Source organism: Myxine glutinosa, chromosome 7, assembly GCF_964187855.1.
Source record: "Myxine glutinosa chromosome 7, kmMyxGlut1.1, whole genome shotgun sequence".
Lineage (NCBI taxonomy): Eukaryota > Metazoa > Chordata > Myxini > Myxiniformes > Myxinidae > Myxine > Myxine glutinosa.
This window is the reverse complement of record NC_136267.1, coordinates 123,489,822-123,508,326: the sequence shown is the minus strand read 5'-3', so window position 1 is coordinate 123,508,326 and position 18,505 is coordinate 123,489,822. Positions and strand designations below refer to the sequence as shown.

The window sequence follows — 18,505 nt, the reverse complement described above, 5'->3', positions numbered from 1 at the left end:
CGGTATCAGAGTTGTCCTCATCGTCATCTCTAGGTCGCTCCCATGAATTTTCGTTCTCCGCACCGGATGTACCATAACTCCCCTGGCGAACTCCAGGCGGGAAGTTAGGTCTGTGGAACCCCATCCTGTGTGTCAAGGCATAGTCATCTGCCACGGTTGCTGCCTCATACAACTCTGATACCTTCTTTTCCTCCAGATGTACTTTAATGCCTTCCTCCAGATGTACTTTAATGTCCTCGTGGACACACTGTTTGAATTCCTCCACCAAGATCAATTGTCGCAACAGTTTGAAGTCTTTCCCAACCCCTTTCGAATCACACCACCGATCAAACATGGTTTCTTTCATTCTGGCAAACTCCACATGGGTCTCACTCTCCCTCTTCCTGGCGTTCCGGAATTTTTGCCAGTAAGCTTCAGAGACCAATTCATAGGCCTTGAGAATGGTTTTCATCACTATCTCATAATCTGCACATTGGTCAATCGGTAAAGCCGAAAATATATCTTGAGCTTTACCCACCAGAACACTTTGCACTAACATAGTCCAGGACTCCACAGGCCATTTTAGCATTTGAGCCACTTTCTCAAAGTGTAAAAAAAACTTGGCTACCTCCTTTTCATTAAAGGGTGGAACCAGCCTCACATGCCTACCAACATCCCAGGTGTTCTGACTAGTTGTCGAACCAGCCGGCATCCCCGGAACCAGCCTCTCCCCGTTCTCTCATTAATTACAACTTCTTGAGTTCAATTTCCTTCTGACACTCCATGTCACGTTCCTTTAACTCCCTTTCGGCTCTCCTATCCTCTGCTCTTTCCTTTTCTCTTCTTTCTTCAAGTTCCCTTGCAGCTCTCCTTTCCTCTGCTCTTCTTTCTTCTTCAGCGCTCCTTTCCTCTGCTCTTCTCTCCTCTGCTTTCCTTTCCTCTGCTTTTACCCTTTCCTGGCTCTGCAGTTGCATCTCCATTTTCCGGAGCTCCACATTTTCTTTTTCCTCGGGTAACCAATCCAAGGCTACCTCTGTCCATGTTCCTTGTCCCACCAGAGATTCTACCACCAATGTCTGCATCTCTGCTTTCTTCATATTGACTCGGACCTCCAAGTTAAAATGTCTGGCCAATATCAAGAGTTCCGAATTTTTTAACGCTAGGAACTGTGCCTCATTAGGGGACGCCGCAAACTTTTGTGCGTCAAACACCATGGTGACTATTAGTTAGCACCTGTTAAGCTTCACACAAAAATTTCCAATTTTTTTGAAAAATTTGGGAATGTTAGAAAAATTCCAAATTTGGGAATTCTGGGAATGTTAGGGAATTCTATCCCGGACGTATGTTATTAGGGAATTTAACCCCGGACGAAGACCCAATTTCGAGCCCCCGAGCCAATTGGACGAGCCCCCAATTTCTGTTACGTGCTTCTCCCCGACCCCCTGGTCACGGTGTACCTCCGAGCCCCGAGAGGAGTCACGGCCGAAAAATGTGTTATTCTGTATGTCAAAGATCAATGGTGAAGCCACACCAATTGTTACTCACAAACAAATATTGTATTAAGATCATACAAGAATAACCATACAACAATAATATGAATCAAAAGTTAAAGTACAATCAATATTCTATGATGGTACCATCAGTGTTATAATATATAACTCACTGTGCTCCAAGTGAGTGAAACCAGAACATCCCCAATGTCTCTTATTCCCGGCTTCAAGCCACAGTTGATTCGCTCCAGCGATCGCTAGAATGAGGTCCAACCGAAACCAGAATCCCGTGCGGATGGCAAGAACAGTCACACAGCCGAAGCTGTACAAAGGCGCCCTCAAGGCGACTGGGAAATCCAAAGGCGCCCTACAGGCGACTGAGAGATCACACCCTCGGGTATGGACGAATTAGCCTTCAAAAAGCCACATCACACACACGCCCCAGATCGACGTCTGAATGCGGTGAAAATGTTCGAAAAGAAACGAAACCGCTAGCGAAGCACAAGTCGTGCGCGAGTCAAAATGGCCGACGGCCCGGTCTCGTGGCGCACCAGCACGGCGATGATTCTCTCCTGAATCGATAGCAAAACCTGACACGCAGGTTTATCGGTCACAGCGATGACAACTCGATCGCAGGAATTCCTTTCCCGGAAACCCGAAAGTTCGCTAGTGACTCTTGCTCGCCAACGTTCGCTTAAGAACCCGGAGCAACTCGGCTTTCTTGTCCGACCTCTTTCGCTCCGCCCTTTTTCTCTCCTTCCGCTTCGTCGTCGCCCGGTTCCGGTTTCATTTAAAACATTAACCTTTTTACCTTTTGACAACAATAACCGTCATTTCCCTCAAACCACAATAATAATAATACATGGAACCAGAAATGTTTCAAGTGGATGAAAACCACAACAACGGAAGTGATGAATCCGTAACAAATGCCAATTTCAAACAAAATGATAGGGACTCTGGATTATCTGATATTTGGGATACCATTCCACGTCCTGGTTCACAAATGGTTCGGAGAAAAGTATCTCGATGACAATCAACGATTCTGATAATTCATTAATCATCAAATATCCACCGTAGGAACAAACTGAATGGTACAAATCAGTTCCACGATGAACGCTGCGGTCAACATCAGCAGTAGTCTGAGGAATATCGGGGGATCCCATATTCCGAGACCACATCTTCGGTTTGTACGTGCACGGTAATACATATGAAAAAAACCAAACCCTTTTGAAGGGAGAGGCGAGGGTTTAGGGAGGGTCCCCCCTCACCCCCTGCCCCCCCCCTGGATCCACCAATTAGTAACCTGGTCACCACAACGTATACAAATCAAAGCACTCACATCTCTGAGTGCATCCTGAGCGAGTGACCGGAAAGATAAAATCACACCGATTATCGTCATCCTCTTGAGCACACTGTCCACAGCTGTGAAAGAGAACGCAGATTAGAGAACAACATAATTAGAAGACAAACAGAGAGCAAGCAGCGAGCAAATCTGAAAATCCCAAGTACAGCACTCTTCTTACACTGTAGCTTCTTGAAAAGTGCAGCCATGTTTTCGGGTTTGTCAAAACTTGTGCGCATGTGAAGTAGCACTTCCATGTTCTCCATAACCAGCTTCTGCACAACCACAACAGGAAGCCTTTCACAAAGGAACCTTTACCCAAAGGTGACATCACAGAGCACTCTTTCAATGGCCATGTTACAACAAAAGAATACAGCACACACAAATATTTTCAAATTCTAATTGGCATGACAACTATGATCTTAAGCTCATGCTTCTGACTTCATTCCCGACTCCCACTTGTTTCGACATCATGCTATCCTCGGTGCTCGTTTAACGCACCTTGAGCTCAGCCACCTGCGAAGATATGTGCCACATGAGGCTTTCGTTGAGGAACTTCATTCCGTATGGACCCAGAAGTTCTGCCAGTGCTCGCATCTCTGGAATGACAACAATGGCATTGTCGTCAAACACTGCCAGGCCATACTCTTTGGAAATGTAACCAGAGGGGTTCCAGGCGACCCCATCTTTAAACCGTCATTGTGGTGTTTCACAGGCAGGGTGATTCATCAATGTGTGTGCCATCCCTCGCATGGACGTTAAACGGGCGTCCCGTCTGCCAGCACTCATTGGTGCATGTTAAAGATCCCATGATGTCCTTTGTCAAGATTTGGCAAGTTATCACCGGCATCATGAACAAATTACAAATTCCTGCCCTAACCAGCAGAGGGCATTGCATCAGCGACACGGCCATGCCCTCAGACAATTATGCTACCCCGTAGCCTTGTGCTGCATATGAACCAACGAACCGACGTCACCAGTAAAACGTGATAAAGAAACCGGTAAAAAGGCGACAAAATAATACAACCTGATATTGTTGCTCACCAGCGATATCTGAGTATTCTTCAGCATTGAAGGTGAGTTCATTCTCAGCTGGCAGGTTGATAAAGGCCTTCATAGCCGGTGAGTAGGCAATGAGACCATTGCTCACCTGGCGCAGCAACGTCTCCAAGTACCTACAACGATGGTTTTTTAAAATTATCATTGCAAGATGAGGAAGCAAAGCTTGAGCATCAGAGCAAGAAAAATGTGAAGCCTCAAGCCCTGGTGGATAATTAAGGTTCAGCCTCTGGAATCAAGAATATATCACATCGGATATGGTGAGGTGAAGAGCTGAAAACATTGCAATATATATTTAACCACGAGATAGATGGATCAACAAATGAAAAACAAGAAGAACAAGAAAGAACAATCAGAGATTGCAGACCCTCGCCAGGAAGTGTTTTCAGTGGCTTTTAAGGCTTTTGTGTTAAAACAAATATGGCGGCCGAACCACGTGACCGATGATGGCTTCACGAATTTTTTTTTTCTCCACCAATCTATTCCTAGATTATGCTCAATAAATTTCATCTTGATAGGATAAAGTTTTGTGCTTGTCTAATTATGACGTCATAATGGAGGCACTTATGACATCATCATTAACATATTTTATTCCCCATGGAGCGTTCTTTACAATGAGCCACGTCTCAATTTTTTCTATGCAGCGCTTTCGGAGATATATAGTCACGTGAAAAAGTAAGTACACCCCATGTAAAGTTTTGACTTTTTCAACATATTTCAACATACAGCTATTTGATCTTCATTTAAACAATATTGATAGATAAAGGTGATATAATATAACAAATATCATGAAACATTTACATTTTGTAGTCCATTGTATAATTTAAATAAACATAAATGCAAATTTTGCATGTGGAAAAAGTAAGTACACCCTTGGCTCTAATAGGTGGCAATGCCCCCTTTGGCAGAAACAACCTCAAGTAGGCATTTCTTATAACTGTCCACCAGTCTCTGACATCGACTGGGAGAAATTTTTGCCCACTCCTCCATGCAGAATTCTTTCAGCTGTGCGATGTTTGAGGGGTTTCTTGCATGCACAGCTCGTTTCAAATCCCCCCACAACATCTCGATGGGATTTAGATCCGGGCTTTGACGGCCATTCCAGAACCTCCATTTCTTTCTTTTCCGCCATTCCTTGGTGGATTTACTGGTATGTTTAGGGTCATTGTCATGTTGCAAGGTCCACCTTCGGTTGAGCTTCAACTTTTCGACAGATGGCCTCACATTATCCTCATGCACCCTCTGGTACAATGAAGAATTCATAGTGGATTATATGATGGTGAGCTGCCCAGGCCCTGATGCAGCAAAGCTGCCCCAAACCATAATATTTCCACCACCATGCTTTACAGTTGGTATCAGGTTCTTGTGGTCAAATGTTGTCTTTGGTTTTCGCCAAACATGTCTTCTGGTACTGTGGCCAAATAGCTCCACCTTTGACTCATTTTTCCAGAGCACATTGTTCCAGAAGTGCTGGTCTTTGCCAAGGTGTTCATTGGCAAACTTCAGTCTTGTCCTGATGTTCTTTCTGGACAGCAAAGGTTTCCTCCTGGCACACCTCCCATGTAGATCAAATTTGTGCAGCCTCTTTCTAATGGTAGACTCGTACACTTTGACATCCACACTGGCAAGAGCTACCTGTAGGTCCCGTGATGACATTCTGTGGTTCTTCGAGACTTCTTTCAGCATCTTGCGGTCTGCTCTCGGGATGAACTTGCTGGGGCGGCCTGGCCTGAACACGTTGGCAGTTGTTTGGAATCTTCTCCTCTTGTGGATGATCTTCCGGACAGTCGAATGATTGATTTCAAATTGTTTGGAGATCTTTTAAAATCCCTTCCCAGACTCGTAGGCATCTATAACCTTCTTTCTGAAGGCCTCAGAGAGCTCTTTTGATCTTGGCATGGTGACGCCGCACACTTCAACAACAAAGAGCAAACCAAACTAAATGTCTGAGGTTTAAATAAGACAGGTTCCTCCAAGATCCTCTCTAACGATGTTTTAATCATTTGCACCTGAGCTGGTGCACCTGATTCTAATTTTAGGTATTTGAAGTAGTGATAAATGTAAGGGTGTACTTACTTTTTCCACATGCGAAATTTGCATTTATGTTTATTTAAATTATACAATGGACTACAAAATGTAAATTTTTCATGATATTTGTTATATTATATCACCTTTACCTATCAATATTGTTGAAATGAAGATCAAATAGCTGTATGTTGAAATATGTTGAAAAAGTCAAAACTTTACATGGGGTGTACTTACTTTTTCACGTGACTGTCGAGGTGCAAAGTTTTTCGGTTTTTCCAAGATGGCAGCCGAACCACGTGACCTGTGACGTCATAATTATAATTAAAAAATTATAGAGGTGGAGTTGCACCTATGGTGAAAATTTCCTGTCAATCGGACCAACGGTTGCAGAGAAAATCATATTTATTCTGTGCAGACAAACAGACAGACAAACAACCAGGCAGACAAACAAACAAACGGACTCAAATGCAATACCCTCTGCTCAGGTGAGGGTAATAAGACAAACTCTGAGATGAAATAGATACCTGCACGCACGAAGAATGCTGCATTGGTGACAAACTCTAATCAGACCGTGTCTTCCGCCCTACAAGCTCACCAGTTGGTGTACAGTGTTGTGATGGTCGTTTCGCCGTGGCTGTCCATGTGCTGCGTTTGCTGCAGCAATACGTTGTTGAAAACACGGGTGATGTCTATCTGCACCATGTTCTCTATGGACTGCAGCACAGACATGTATGCCTTCACGCTCGTTAGTAGCTCCGACGGCTTGGCAATCTCTTGGGTCGTTTGGTTGTACATAGTCATACCCACAATGGCCCTGTTGCACAGACAACAACACAACCTCACATCTCATCTCATCTCCAAACACGCGTTTGCACTAACGACCGGCCGCTATGTATGGTTACTCAATAGATTACCTGCATCAGGATTTTACAAAGCAAGCCTCTCCCGAGATAGGTTCCAGCACAATCTTCGATATTACACGTTACCAATCAGTATGGTTTTTGTTGTTTTTTTGTTCCAGGAGGGTACTGCAGCACGTACTTTGTGAAGCGGTACTCGAGGTGCAAAGCAAGGTATTCACGAGGTGCAAACGTGTGCTCCCATACGACGATGGCAGGTGTGTGGTTGATCGCGAAGCAGAGCTCGGCCAGGGCTGTGTGCAGCTTGTCTAGGCTGGGGGTGGAATTTCAAAACTCGTCCAGTAACACAATCACAAATCTCACGAGAGCATACCCTGAAGAAAGCCAGCTTAACCCTTGGAAGCAGTGATTTGGCCTCGGAGGCCCACAAGGTTTTTTTTGTTGCAAAAACTATGCTGTACAAATTTTTTTTGGAATGAGCCTCATTTTCACCGACTTTCATGTTGTTACACAAAATTTAGTGACATAAATAAATAAAAAAATTCATTCAGGCTCGTGGTTAAATCTTCATTCTTCACCTATAACCCAAAAATCCCACGCGAATGCAGGCCTGGGGCCTTCGAGGCCCCGCATAAATGTTGTTGCAATACTATTTTATATCATTATTTTCTTGATATAAAAATATATATAACCACCTTCAGAGGCCATTTTCCCCCGCAAAGCGGGGGTTGGCCTTTTTCGGGAATGGTTACAAATAATTCAGTGACAAAAATATGAAAAAAAAACAAAAACTTTACAGTATTACACGAATACATTCGTGGGGCCTCTGAGGCCCAATGGCTGCATAGGTGTAGGATTTTTGACAGTTGTGGACATACATTCCAAATAAAAGGATTAGTGAATCAAATTTTTTGAGCAAATACTCCTCCATGAGCCTCAACGTTTTCGAGAAAAAAAAGTTTAAAAACCAAGAACAAAAAAAAATTTTTGGAAAAAAAAAGGAAAAAAAGATTCATTACTTATATGGGATTCTTCCAACTAATAGGATCAATGATTCACATTTTCTGAGCAAATACACATCCATGAACATCGACGGATTGAAAAAGGATATGAAAGAAAAAACATCTATAAAAAAAATAAAATAAAATAAACATTACACAAATACATCCGCTGGGCCTCCGAGGCCCAATGGCTGCGTTTATGTAGGATTTTTGACGCCTGCATCTAAGAGTTAAAGTAGAGTCCCAGATCTCAAGTGTCACGCCACGTGAATAGTTTGATACTCCCCCCCCCCCCCCCCCCCCCCCCTCGGCTATTATGACCTAAAAATTTATCCACATAGCATAAATTTCAACATTGCACGCAGACACAAAAAACGTGAAACAAGACGGAACGTAAACGACGGATCTGCGGAATCTGTACATACTTTGTACTGAAGAGACGATCCTTACGCATGCTCTCTACACCTGGTTTCTCCTTCTCTGGCTCGCCCTTTTTTGGCGGTACTTTCTTTGTCTTCTTGCTCACTGCTTGGCTGATCGTCTTGGCACAGTGCTTGGGGAGAAGCTGGACAAACAGGACAACATTTTATCTAAAACTTGTGTTATTGCACAAACAGATGCAAAACCAAAAAAACCCAAATTAAACAATAACTGTTGATGTAAATGTACTTTTAAAGTCGAGCTCATGTGTTTAAGGTCGCTCCGATTATCCGAATAGTTGTTCTGTTTGACATCACTGCAAATTCAACATATCGCTTCTCCAAGCTGCATCTATAACAGTTTCCGAAGGTTCTGTTTCGCTCCCTTCACGGTTTGTATTTATAACATTCTAATGTCTCACATCACCAGAGTATATGAAAACGTGATCACATCGTGTCTGGATAAGTTGATCAGTTCGCTAGCTTGGTCCCGCTCCCCCCCAAAAGAATCGTACAAACCCATCTTCCCTCCAATCACAGGCAATGCATTCGAGATCGAGGGAAAATGTGGGAAAAGTGCACTTGCACAAAAAAGTTATTTTGATAAAAGTTTCCTTTGGGCTTCCATTACACAAGAGATGTTTCAGTTACTAACTAGAATGCCACTCAGTAGAGCGCATACTCCCGCCGTGAGTGGCCGCTGCTGAGCCCTATTTTCCAATGGTAAAAAAAATCTTTCAAAAAATTCCTGGATCCGGAATAATATCCTGAGCTTCACCAAAAACTAATCAATTCTTCCTTATCCCAAGGGCAATCATCCCACCAACTTTCATCCAAATCCATTCAGAACTTTTCCAGATATCTTGTTCACGAACACACGAACACACACACACACACACACACACACACACACACACACACACACACACACACACACACACACACACACACACGATCGAATGCATTACTCCCTAGCGGGAGTAATTATTATACTATCTGGAGAAGAAGAAGACTTGTCACCTTGATTTAACCAACTACATCGAGGGGGTGGGGTTAGGGGTGGAGGGTTAGTGAAAGTTTATCATGTTTGTTCACAAATTTAAGGTCATGGGAACTTTAAAACCTAATATAGCATGCAGCCACAGATTGAGGAAGCTCAGAATGGGCAGTTGGTTAGAGGGTTGGTTCAAGGGGTGAGTCAGAACGAGCAAGTGAGGGGAGAGGAGCTTGAGCAGCAACTCAGTATAGGCAGCAAGTTGGCTCGGAAACCGAAGGACACATCTGTTTGGCTTTCCCGGAGGACAGCCTCTACATACAATCCATCGCTAAATTGGTGATTGTCTGGGTGGAGAATTTGAATTCGAGTGCACCCCACAGTCCCACCATTACAATGTATTTGTTGACAGGGGCAATCAAGTTGGAAGCTTTCCACCACTCACTTGATCACTCAGGGCACACTGCTCAGAGCAGATGTCCGTGATGAGGTTACGGGCCTGTTTGGCCATCTCATCCAGGAAAAAGTTGCAAAGTGATAGACTGCGGTCACCAATGTGATGCCTCTGCAAAGAGCATCAGAGTTATGAGCTCCTGCATACATTTCATGATCACAACCCAGACAGGGCTAATGCTTATATAAAATAACCTTGCATCTCATAGGATTCACTCTCAAGACATCAAACGATAAATTGCAACTTTGTTAATGTTCAGGGAAACAATTGCAAAAGAAAAGCAACAAGAGACTGTCTCCATTCAGTGTCCTTATGTAACAACGTTTTAAAAGACATCTCAGAGTGAACAGGATCCAGCATAAACACAAAGTACACGTTCACCCTATTTATCATTCAGGCTCCACCAATGAGCGGTTTGCTTGCATCACATCATTAGAGTGTACAACAGATAAGGTTATCACAGCCGTATACTAATCATGCCAACTCGTGCAGAACAACAACTCTCCGTGAGCATGCTGGCACCAATGCACACCTCCTCTGGGCAAAGCTCATGTGTACAGTTCATGAAGTGTGCACAGATAAGTGGGAAAGCGACCGAGTAACGCGCTTGCGATGGCAGCTCAAGGCACTGCTGAAAGAGCTTTTCAAATGGGCGGCTGTAGAAACTGCAAAGATAAAAAAAAGTATTTAAAGAGCAAAGTAGTATGGAACACAGTAGAGAGTTTTACTTGGCTCTCAAACCCAAACCAGGGGATCACCTGATTTACATGAGTGAAATGCTTGTGTAGCCACCTCCCACGCTCACCCCCAGCACCCAAAATCCCATCCCAATGCCAATACAATTTGCCCACTACCTCCAACATGACAAATTAAGATTTTCGGATTGGCAAAATGAATGAAAACCTTCTCCGAGTCTCCTACCAGAAGGTTGATAGATCAGAGGTGTCTATGAGCATGTCGTCCAGTGTGTCCACCATGCGTGTGTGAAACACCACCGTGTTCATCATGCGCCCAAGGTCCCGCTGCTCACGTAGCTGCAGTGCGGCTCGTGATATGCTCGTGTACGCCTAAGCATGTGGAAGCATAATTTTCTATCTGGCAAAAAACAGAGGAACATCAGCTCAATTTCAAGAACTAAACTAGAGAGATCCGAGAGATAAGCTAACCTGCAGGCGGAACCAGTCAAGCCTCAAACCTCGAAAGTCAAACACCTCACCATCTTCAACTGCATAAAAGTAAAGGGTAAGGTGGAGGTGGGTTAAAGGAGAGAAAGAGCAAGAAGTTTTGAAAGCACGAATATTTCCTTGGTTTTAGCAGACATCATTTTGCAATCCAAGGCTTGGCCGTACGCAGTACATTTCAGACCTTACAATGGGCTTGATTGCATTTCACAATCACGAGTCTAACAACGTAGCTAAACCTCGATAAATCAGTCGAGTTCACAAGCCAACTGCTTCTTTGCTTCCTCAAATATAAAAGAAGATCACAGTTCGTGATTCGTCATTTTTGGGTAAAAACCTTGTTTCACGTTGAGGGACGTCATGGTGTTGACAAAGGAAGACATGATAACCGATTCATCCTCAGGACACACCGAGAGGTTCTGTACACACGAGATACACCGGTGTGGTGTGTATGGTGTGGGAAGCAACATTAAAAACATTCTGCCATATTTGCATACATAACAAACAGATGGCCATTAAAAAATGCATTTATAGTGTTAAATTGCTTCAGGTACACATTCATCATTGCAAAAGAGCAAAACTTAATGTCACACCTGCACAAGTTCATTGAGTGCAACAGCGTCAAAGCTGTGGAGGTATTGGACGTGGTAGCGCTGAATGATCTGGCCGTATCGCCGCACAAGCGCCCGCAGCTCCTCCATCAAGAACATCAGCTCAGCCAAGTGTCTGCACCGACGATATGAGACGAGGTTGAAGAATACATTACAGCACCGAATACTTCACTCGCTCTCTCTCTTTTTCATATAGAGCACGTGATTGCTGGTTTCACGTGAGGCTGCGGCTGTGCCGCTGATGTATTACCCACCCCTGTGTAGGTAAGAAGATGAAATTGCAATTTGTTAATGGTGCCGGCGATAACTAGCAGACTCTGATTAGGAAGGACACCGTGGGATCTTTAATGTACACCAACGCCAACAGATGTAGGCAATGTACTGTGATATTGCTCTAAAATATACATGTTCTTTTCATCATATATTTGTCTTATTCTTATTCAACCCGGGCGAAGCCGGGTACCTCAGCTAGTATGTATATATATATATATATATATATATATATATATATATATATATATATATATATATATATATATATATATATATAATAATAATAATAATAATAATAATAATACATTTATTTTATATAGTGCTTTTCAAGAAGCCCAAAGGCGCTTTTGACAGATTACAAAAAAACAAGTGCAAAAAGACAAAAATTAATAGGTAAATAATCAAAGCAAAAGGAAGGAGAAGGAGAAAGAGATAGTCTGGGGTTAAATGCTGTGGGTTAAATGTTGAATGCAGTGTTGAACAGGTGGGTCTTGAATGATGTTTTGAATGTGGTGAGTGAGGAGGAGTCTCTGATGGTGTGAGGTAGTGAGTTCCAGAGGGTGGGAGCAGCGATGGAGAAGGCCCTGTCCCCCCCAGGAACTGAATTTGGTCCGGATGGGGGGGGGGGGGGGGGGGGGGGGGGGGTCAGGAGGTTGGTACCAGCAGAGCGGAGGTTGCGGGTGGGAGTGTGTCTGGAGAGGAGGTCAGTCAGGTAGGATGGGGCCAGGTTATGGAGGGCTATGTAGGTCAAGAGGAGGATTTTGTACTGGATTCTCTGGGGGATGGGGAGCCAGTGAAGCTTATAAAGGACGGGGGTGATGTGGTCACGGGTCACGGCTCAGTCCAACATCCACCCGAAGGACGGTGCACACATTGAACATAAGGACAATGACAAAATATACATTTACTACACAAACAGAGGAAGTCAATTACTCAAAAATTATTATATAAAACGGGAGCTCCAACTGCAAGGCACTTGGGACAGAGGGGCAAGAATGGAATCGAATGTAGTAACAGCAAAAAAAACACCCAATACAAGCAAAAAAAAACAAAACAAAAAAACATCCACACCCACATCACCATAAACAATAAAAAAAACCTGGGCCCAAAACCCCCACCCATCGATGACACAGAGAAATGACTCCCCAGGTCTGATCATGTTCACCTTTCACCCCTTTGTAGTGTAAAAGTTGTGGGTGGTGTCCATAGAAAATATGGACTCAGGTGACCACTGACGACACCTGCAACCACTGGCATGCCACCCCACACACAATAAAATATATCATGGAAAACTGCGCGGTCCTGGCTTCACGTAGGCAAGGGCACAACATCTTGAATGTGAGGGATCGCTGGGTCCCTCATGTGAGATCAATCGGCTAGCTCCGTGACGTTGGTCTGTTCAACCACAACTGACAACAAGCAATACAAACAAAAACTAGAGCGAAGTCAATGGCACGCCATCGCAAGTCTCCATGCTTCCCACCGATAACAAAGTTTAAAGATGGCCAAAGGTTCTACCAGGAATGACCCCAATATCGAATGTTGAGTTTTTTTTTTTTTTCATTTTGACCCGTGACCCTAAGCCCAAACCCACTGGGGTATAAACCAGGGATCAAATCCAAAAAATTGTTATGCACCGTATTTCATGCGTCCCCCAATTTTGATTCCATATACAAAGTTTCATTAAAAGAAAGATATTAAAACATACCTTTACATGAACGATTTGGTATTTGAGGGGGCAGGGCCAAACATCCAAGAGGGTAGGGGCAAAAATGTACTGCTCTTGCAGCTTCCTGCCATGTGGTGATCATAACTACCAAGTTTGGTGAATTTCTGCACAACCATTTAGGAGCAGACAGCATGACGGACAGACGGACAGACAGACGGAGCCGATTACAATACCCCACTCCGTTTTTTTCAAAAAGCGTGGAGATAAATACGGGTTCACCTATTTGTACTACCCTGAAAGATGATTGCATGTATACAGGTGGGGCAATACACAACAAACAGGGAAAGAGAAAGAAGCCGAGGGTGGGCTGGGGGTGAGGAAAGCTGATGGGGAGTGAAGGTCAGGCCTATCCTGGCCAATGCAAACTCCAAACACTCGGCAATTCAAACTCCCCGAGTATTAAAAAAAAAAACCACCTTTAGAGGCCATTCTTGCGGGGGTTGGCCTTTTTCGGGAACCGTGGTTGTTGTTGTTTTTCGGTCCCCTTTTTGAAGCAATGTTTTACGGCCGGATGCCCTTCCTGACGCCAACCCTTTTTGCCGCCTTTTTTTTTAACGACAAACAGGGAATTACCAGTGAACTGGTACTCAATTAGCTGACCTCGGAAGGATGACAGGCTGAGTCAACCCCCCTGGCGTTAATTCAGCAATCGACCGGGATTCGAACCCAGGATCCTTGGATCCTAAGCCGGCACCCTAGCCGCTAGCCCAACACCAGGGTTAAACAACCAGGGTCCCCGAGTCCAGGGACCAGGGTCCCCGAGTGAATTACCATTATCGGCAGAAGACCCAGGCAGCACTCTGGTCTGCTGCTGTACTCCCATAATGCTCGTCCCAAACTGACAACTTGGCTGTGAATGCCGAACTGACTTTATGCTATCGCACTGCGGTCTTTATGGCCTCCGGTGCGTGATGTGATCACGACTCCTCATTGGCCTCGCTCCGCCATGTGATCCCTCAGGCTCTGGTCGCAACAAGCGAGTCGACGCCTACAGGTGCACCATCACACGAGGCATGCATGCCATTAATTAATAAAAATGAAGGGGAACAAGAGGAAATGAAAGCATTACTTTAATTTACCCTAAACCACGATCACACAACTATAGAATGGGCACAACAAATTGATGAAATCACATGCTGGAGGCCATAAAAGACTGCAGTGTGATCGCATAGAGTCAGTTCCGACTTCCCAATCAAATGGAGTTGGAGTCCACAACCAACAAGAGGAAATGAAAGCACGTCGACTTCCGGTACCGAGTCCGCTGCATCTGGATGCTTGGATCGACAGTCCCTCCTTCTAAATCATCAAAGCAAAGTTTTCCAGCCCAGATCCATGGCGCCGGATATATTTTCATCCCTATATTTCTGTTTGGGTTCAAATTTCCATGTTGAACCGAACTTTGTCAAAAGTGTTTTGTCCCTTTAGTGTCTGTTGAGAGTTCGTATTGATCTCAGCAAGCCGGCGTGTTATTCCGGCTCTGCTCTGACGCAATGTGCCTCATTCCACTTCTTTTCTCCTAAGTATTGTCCTTTCAATCTCCCCCAATACATCATATCCATCCTCCTTGCTCAATTTTTTTAAATTTATCTTACTCTTAAATTACGAACCAATCTTCCTGTACTTCAGACTTCATTCTCTATCCCTTCATTTTTTCAATACTGTATCTCCAAACTGAATCTCTGAATAAAATGCTTCTCCAATTAAAAACATCTCTGATCACCAATATGGATTCAGATGAGGTCACTCTACCTTGGACATGCTTCTTCTACTATCCCAACAATGGTCTTTCTTGGGCAAACCACATTCCTAAGTTGGTCTCCAAATCCAGTCGGCAACAACTGGGCATCCTCCTTCATGCAAAGTCCTTCCTTGGTACACTTGAACCTTAGCTACCTACAAGGCCTTTGTTCGCAGCATGATGGAATACCATTCTCCCCTCTGGACTGGCACCTTTACCTCACACCTTGCTCAGTTAGCTCAGCTGAAAAAATAAATTCATCCCCTTATCCTCAGTCATTTTCTAAACAACATAATGCAGCATTTCACACCATCATGATGGGTAAATGTGACATCACATTTTATTTGGTGTCGATTACCTCTGCCACCGAGGGTGGATGGAGGTGATGTTTTCACCCTGGTCTGTCTGTTTGTCAGTCTGTCTGTCTGTCTGTGAAGATATCTCAAAAGGTTGTGGACAGATTCGTACGAAATTTTGCGAAGAGGTAGTGTATGTGACAAGGACGAAACTATTAGATTTTGGTGAAGATCCGGATCCGGCTAGTATAATTTTTAAGTGATTCTTCACCATTGATCATCGGATTGATCTCGCGAGATCACGGCGAGGTCACGTCTTTTCGAAGCTGTTCCATGCGCTCACGCTTTCGAAGCTAAGTAATCTTTCACAATTGTGTTTTTGTCGAGACTGTATCTATCTTTCGGTGTGTGTACCTATAGCGTGTCCTTAGGAAAATTTTCGGTGCTAATTTTTCGTACATGTATACACAATCGTCGGTTAATGCGTATCGAGTATTTTGAGGCCTAGTACTCGTAGGCTGAGGCTACCGTACCGTCTCCGACCTTGTGGTTTTGTTTTTCTCTCAGCGGTTCGTCGAATGCGCTGCAATTATTTTCGTTCTCTGTTTCGTCCCAGTCATTCACCCCATACCTCCTTGTTTAATATCTCCACTCCAAAAAAAAAAAAACCCCAAAAAATATTTCCTTCTCAGGTCTTATTCGTTTAATTGTTGTTCTTATTTGTTCGTTCGTTCTTCGTTCACGTTGTTCGCGATCACGCGATCACATGGTTAGACATGTATAATCTCTCCCCTGAACAACTATTTTCTCTCATATATTATAACACCTTTTTCTTCTTCACCGACAAAAGGATGCTTTCGTCTTGCTCACCAAATCTATTCATTCCAAAAAAAAAATAATAATACCATCTCTTACAGTTCCTCTTTTCTACATTCCCTAAACTCTCCAGAACTCCACCCCTCCTTCAGCGTCCTCAAACGTATTTTTGACTCGAAGGTCTCAAACTCATTTTGCAAAAATGTTCGTTTCCCATGAATCGTACACTTTTCAAAATCCAATCTCACCCCTCCCCTCCAAATCTTCCCCATCCCCCCTTCCCTCCAAAACTTCCCCATCCCCCCTCCCCTCCAAAACTTCCCCATCACCCCTCCCCTCCAAATCCTCCCCATCACCCATCCCTTTCAAATCTCCCCCCTTGTCCCTTCCCTCCCCTCCCTCCTAAACTCCCCCCACACCCCTCCCCTCCGAGACTCTCCCTCGCTCCTCCCCTCCTAGACTCCCCTCTCACCCCTCCTCCTCAAAGCATCCTCCCTGCTTCTTCCCCTTCCAACTTTCACCTTCATCTCCCCCAACCTTCTGCCTCGCTCTTCCCCCTCCTCAAATAACACCTCACTGTGCCTCACCCAATCTCCATCAAACCTTTTGTCCGCCCCATTCTTCCCTTTCTCCAAGCTATTCTGAAATCTCTGAAATCTCTGACACACCTTCAACAGCTCTCCCTACCTCTTCCTCCTCTTCCACATCTTACCCTACCCCTCCTCCCCCCCCCCCTGTTCTGTATCCGATGCTCCCCCTTCCTCTTCATTAACGGTATGGACCTCAAACATCCGGGGCCTTCGTTCAAACTTGACTGATCTCTCCATACAGGTTGCTTCTGACAAACCAGATGTGATCTGCTTAACAGAAACTTTCCTCCTTCATGATGTCTCTGATGCCTTGGTATCTCTCCCAGGTTACTCCCTCCTCCGGTATGATAGACCTGAGCCTCGTCCTGGAGGTGGGGTTGCTATCTTTATAAAAAAACTCTCTTCCTCACTCGCCCTCCACTGCCCTCTCTCCACCTCACCCCCAGGAATACCTTTGGGTACGGCTTCCCCTTCGCTCCCACCTTTTGTTCATATGTGTGTTGTACCGTCCACCAAACAGTGATGACTCCATCTACATCTCGCTGTCTGATAATATGGACCAACTTCTATCTACCCATCCCAACTCTCTCTTCCTCATATGTGGTGATTTCAATTGTCACCATGCCAGTTGGCTGGGTGTGGGTACCTCTCTCACCAGCCATGGCTCTTCAGCAAAGGACTTCTGCGACTCACTGGGACTGACACAATCTGTCAATTTCCCGACCCGGATCTCAGTCAACGGAGCATCTTCTCTTCTGGACTTGGTTATGACTAACTTCCCTGAAAATGTCTGCTGCTCTTCTTCTGCTCCAATCGGCTCATATCTGATCATGTGCTTGTCAAAGTGGACATCTCTCTGACCATTCTCAGAGAGCCTCCTCAGCGTCGACGAGTCTGGCATTTCAATCAGGCCAACTGGCACGGTCTTCAAGCAGCCATCAATCATCTGGACTGGTCTCCCATCTCTACCGCCTCTGACATCAACTCATCCTGGGAATTCTTTCAAAGTAAATTGCTCTCTCTCATGCACAGATTTATCCCATCTCGTCTTCAGTTGTCATACCCTTCCTCCCGTCCATGGTACACGGAATCTTGTGGTGAGGCTGTTGCCCTGAAACAACTTGCTTTCGTCTCCTGGAAAGCAAATCCAACGGAAGGAAATCTCATTTCCTTTCACAAAGCCCGAAACAAGTGTGTGTCCACCCTCAGGAGAGCCAGGAAACAATATCTCACCGTTCTCAAGACCGAACTCTCTTATCTGTCTCCCTCTTCCAAATCCTGGTGGCGTCTGGTCAAATCTGTTTCTGGTGTTTGTTCCCCCTCCATCCCCTCCCTCACCTCAAACGGCTTAACGGCTGACTCCGCACGTGAAAAAGCTGAATGCCTCAACTCTGTGTTTGCCTCTAAATCTTGTGTCCCAAACCCATCCCTCTCTGTAGCCACCGTACCCAGTCGTACCCAGCTGCTCCTGGACGCTGTGTCCTTTCCTCCTGACAAGGTGGTAAAGTTTCTGTCAACGCTCGACTCTGATTCTGCAACTGGTCCTGACGGCATCAGCCCACGGGTCCTAAAATCATGTTCTTCCGCTCTTTCACTCCCTCTTTCTGTTCTCTTCACCCTCTCTTTTGCTCAAGATCATCTGCCA

The 18,505-nt window shown here is 44.7% G+C and overlaps 1 protein-coding gene across 5 annotated transcripts in view; it reads right to left on the bottom strand.

The window, feature by feature from the left end:
- The window catches only part of LOC137411544 (nck-associated protein 1), a 121,475-nt gene that overhangs the window by 18,327 nt on the left and 84,643 nt on the right, over window positions 1-18,505 (bottom strand). For all 5 annotated transcript variants that reach the window (XM_068096861.2, XM_078782251.1, XM_068096859.2 and 2 more), the window contains 13 exons: window positions 11,401-11,533; window positions 11,145-11,226; window positions 10,793-10,851; window positions 10,548-10,693; window positions 10,159-10,291; window positions 9,618-9,737; window positions 8,185-8,324; window positions 6,940-7,071; window positions 6,494-6,712; window positions 3,856-3,986; window positions 3,313-3,410; window positions 2,993-3,086; window positions 2,809-2,891 (listed from right to left, as the gene is read on the bottom strand). In XM_068096861.2, coding sequence (XP_067952962.1) covers window positions 2,809-2,891; window positions 2,993-3,086; window positions 3,313-3,410; window positions 3,856-3,986; window positions 6,494-6,712; window positions 6,940-7,071; window positions 8,185-8,324; window positions 9,618-9,737; window positions 10,159-10,291; window positions 10,548-10,693; window positions 10,793-10,851; window positions 11,145-11,226; window positions 11,401-11,533 — 1,570 coding nt within the window. The remainder of the gene's footprint in view (window positions 1-2,808; window positions 2,892-2,992; window positions 3,087-3,312; window positions 3,411-3,855; window positions 3,987-6,493; window positions 6,713-6,939; window positions 7,072-8,184; window positions 8,325-9,617; window positions 9,738-10,158; window positions 10,292-10,547; window positions 10,694-10,792; window positions 10,852-11,144; window positions 11,227-11,400; window positions 11,534-18,505) is intronic.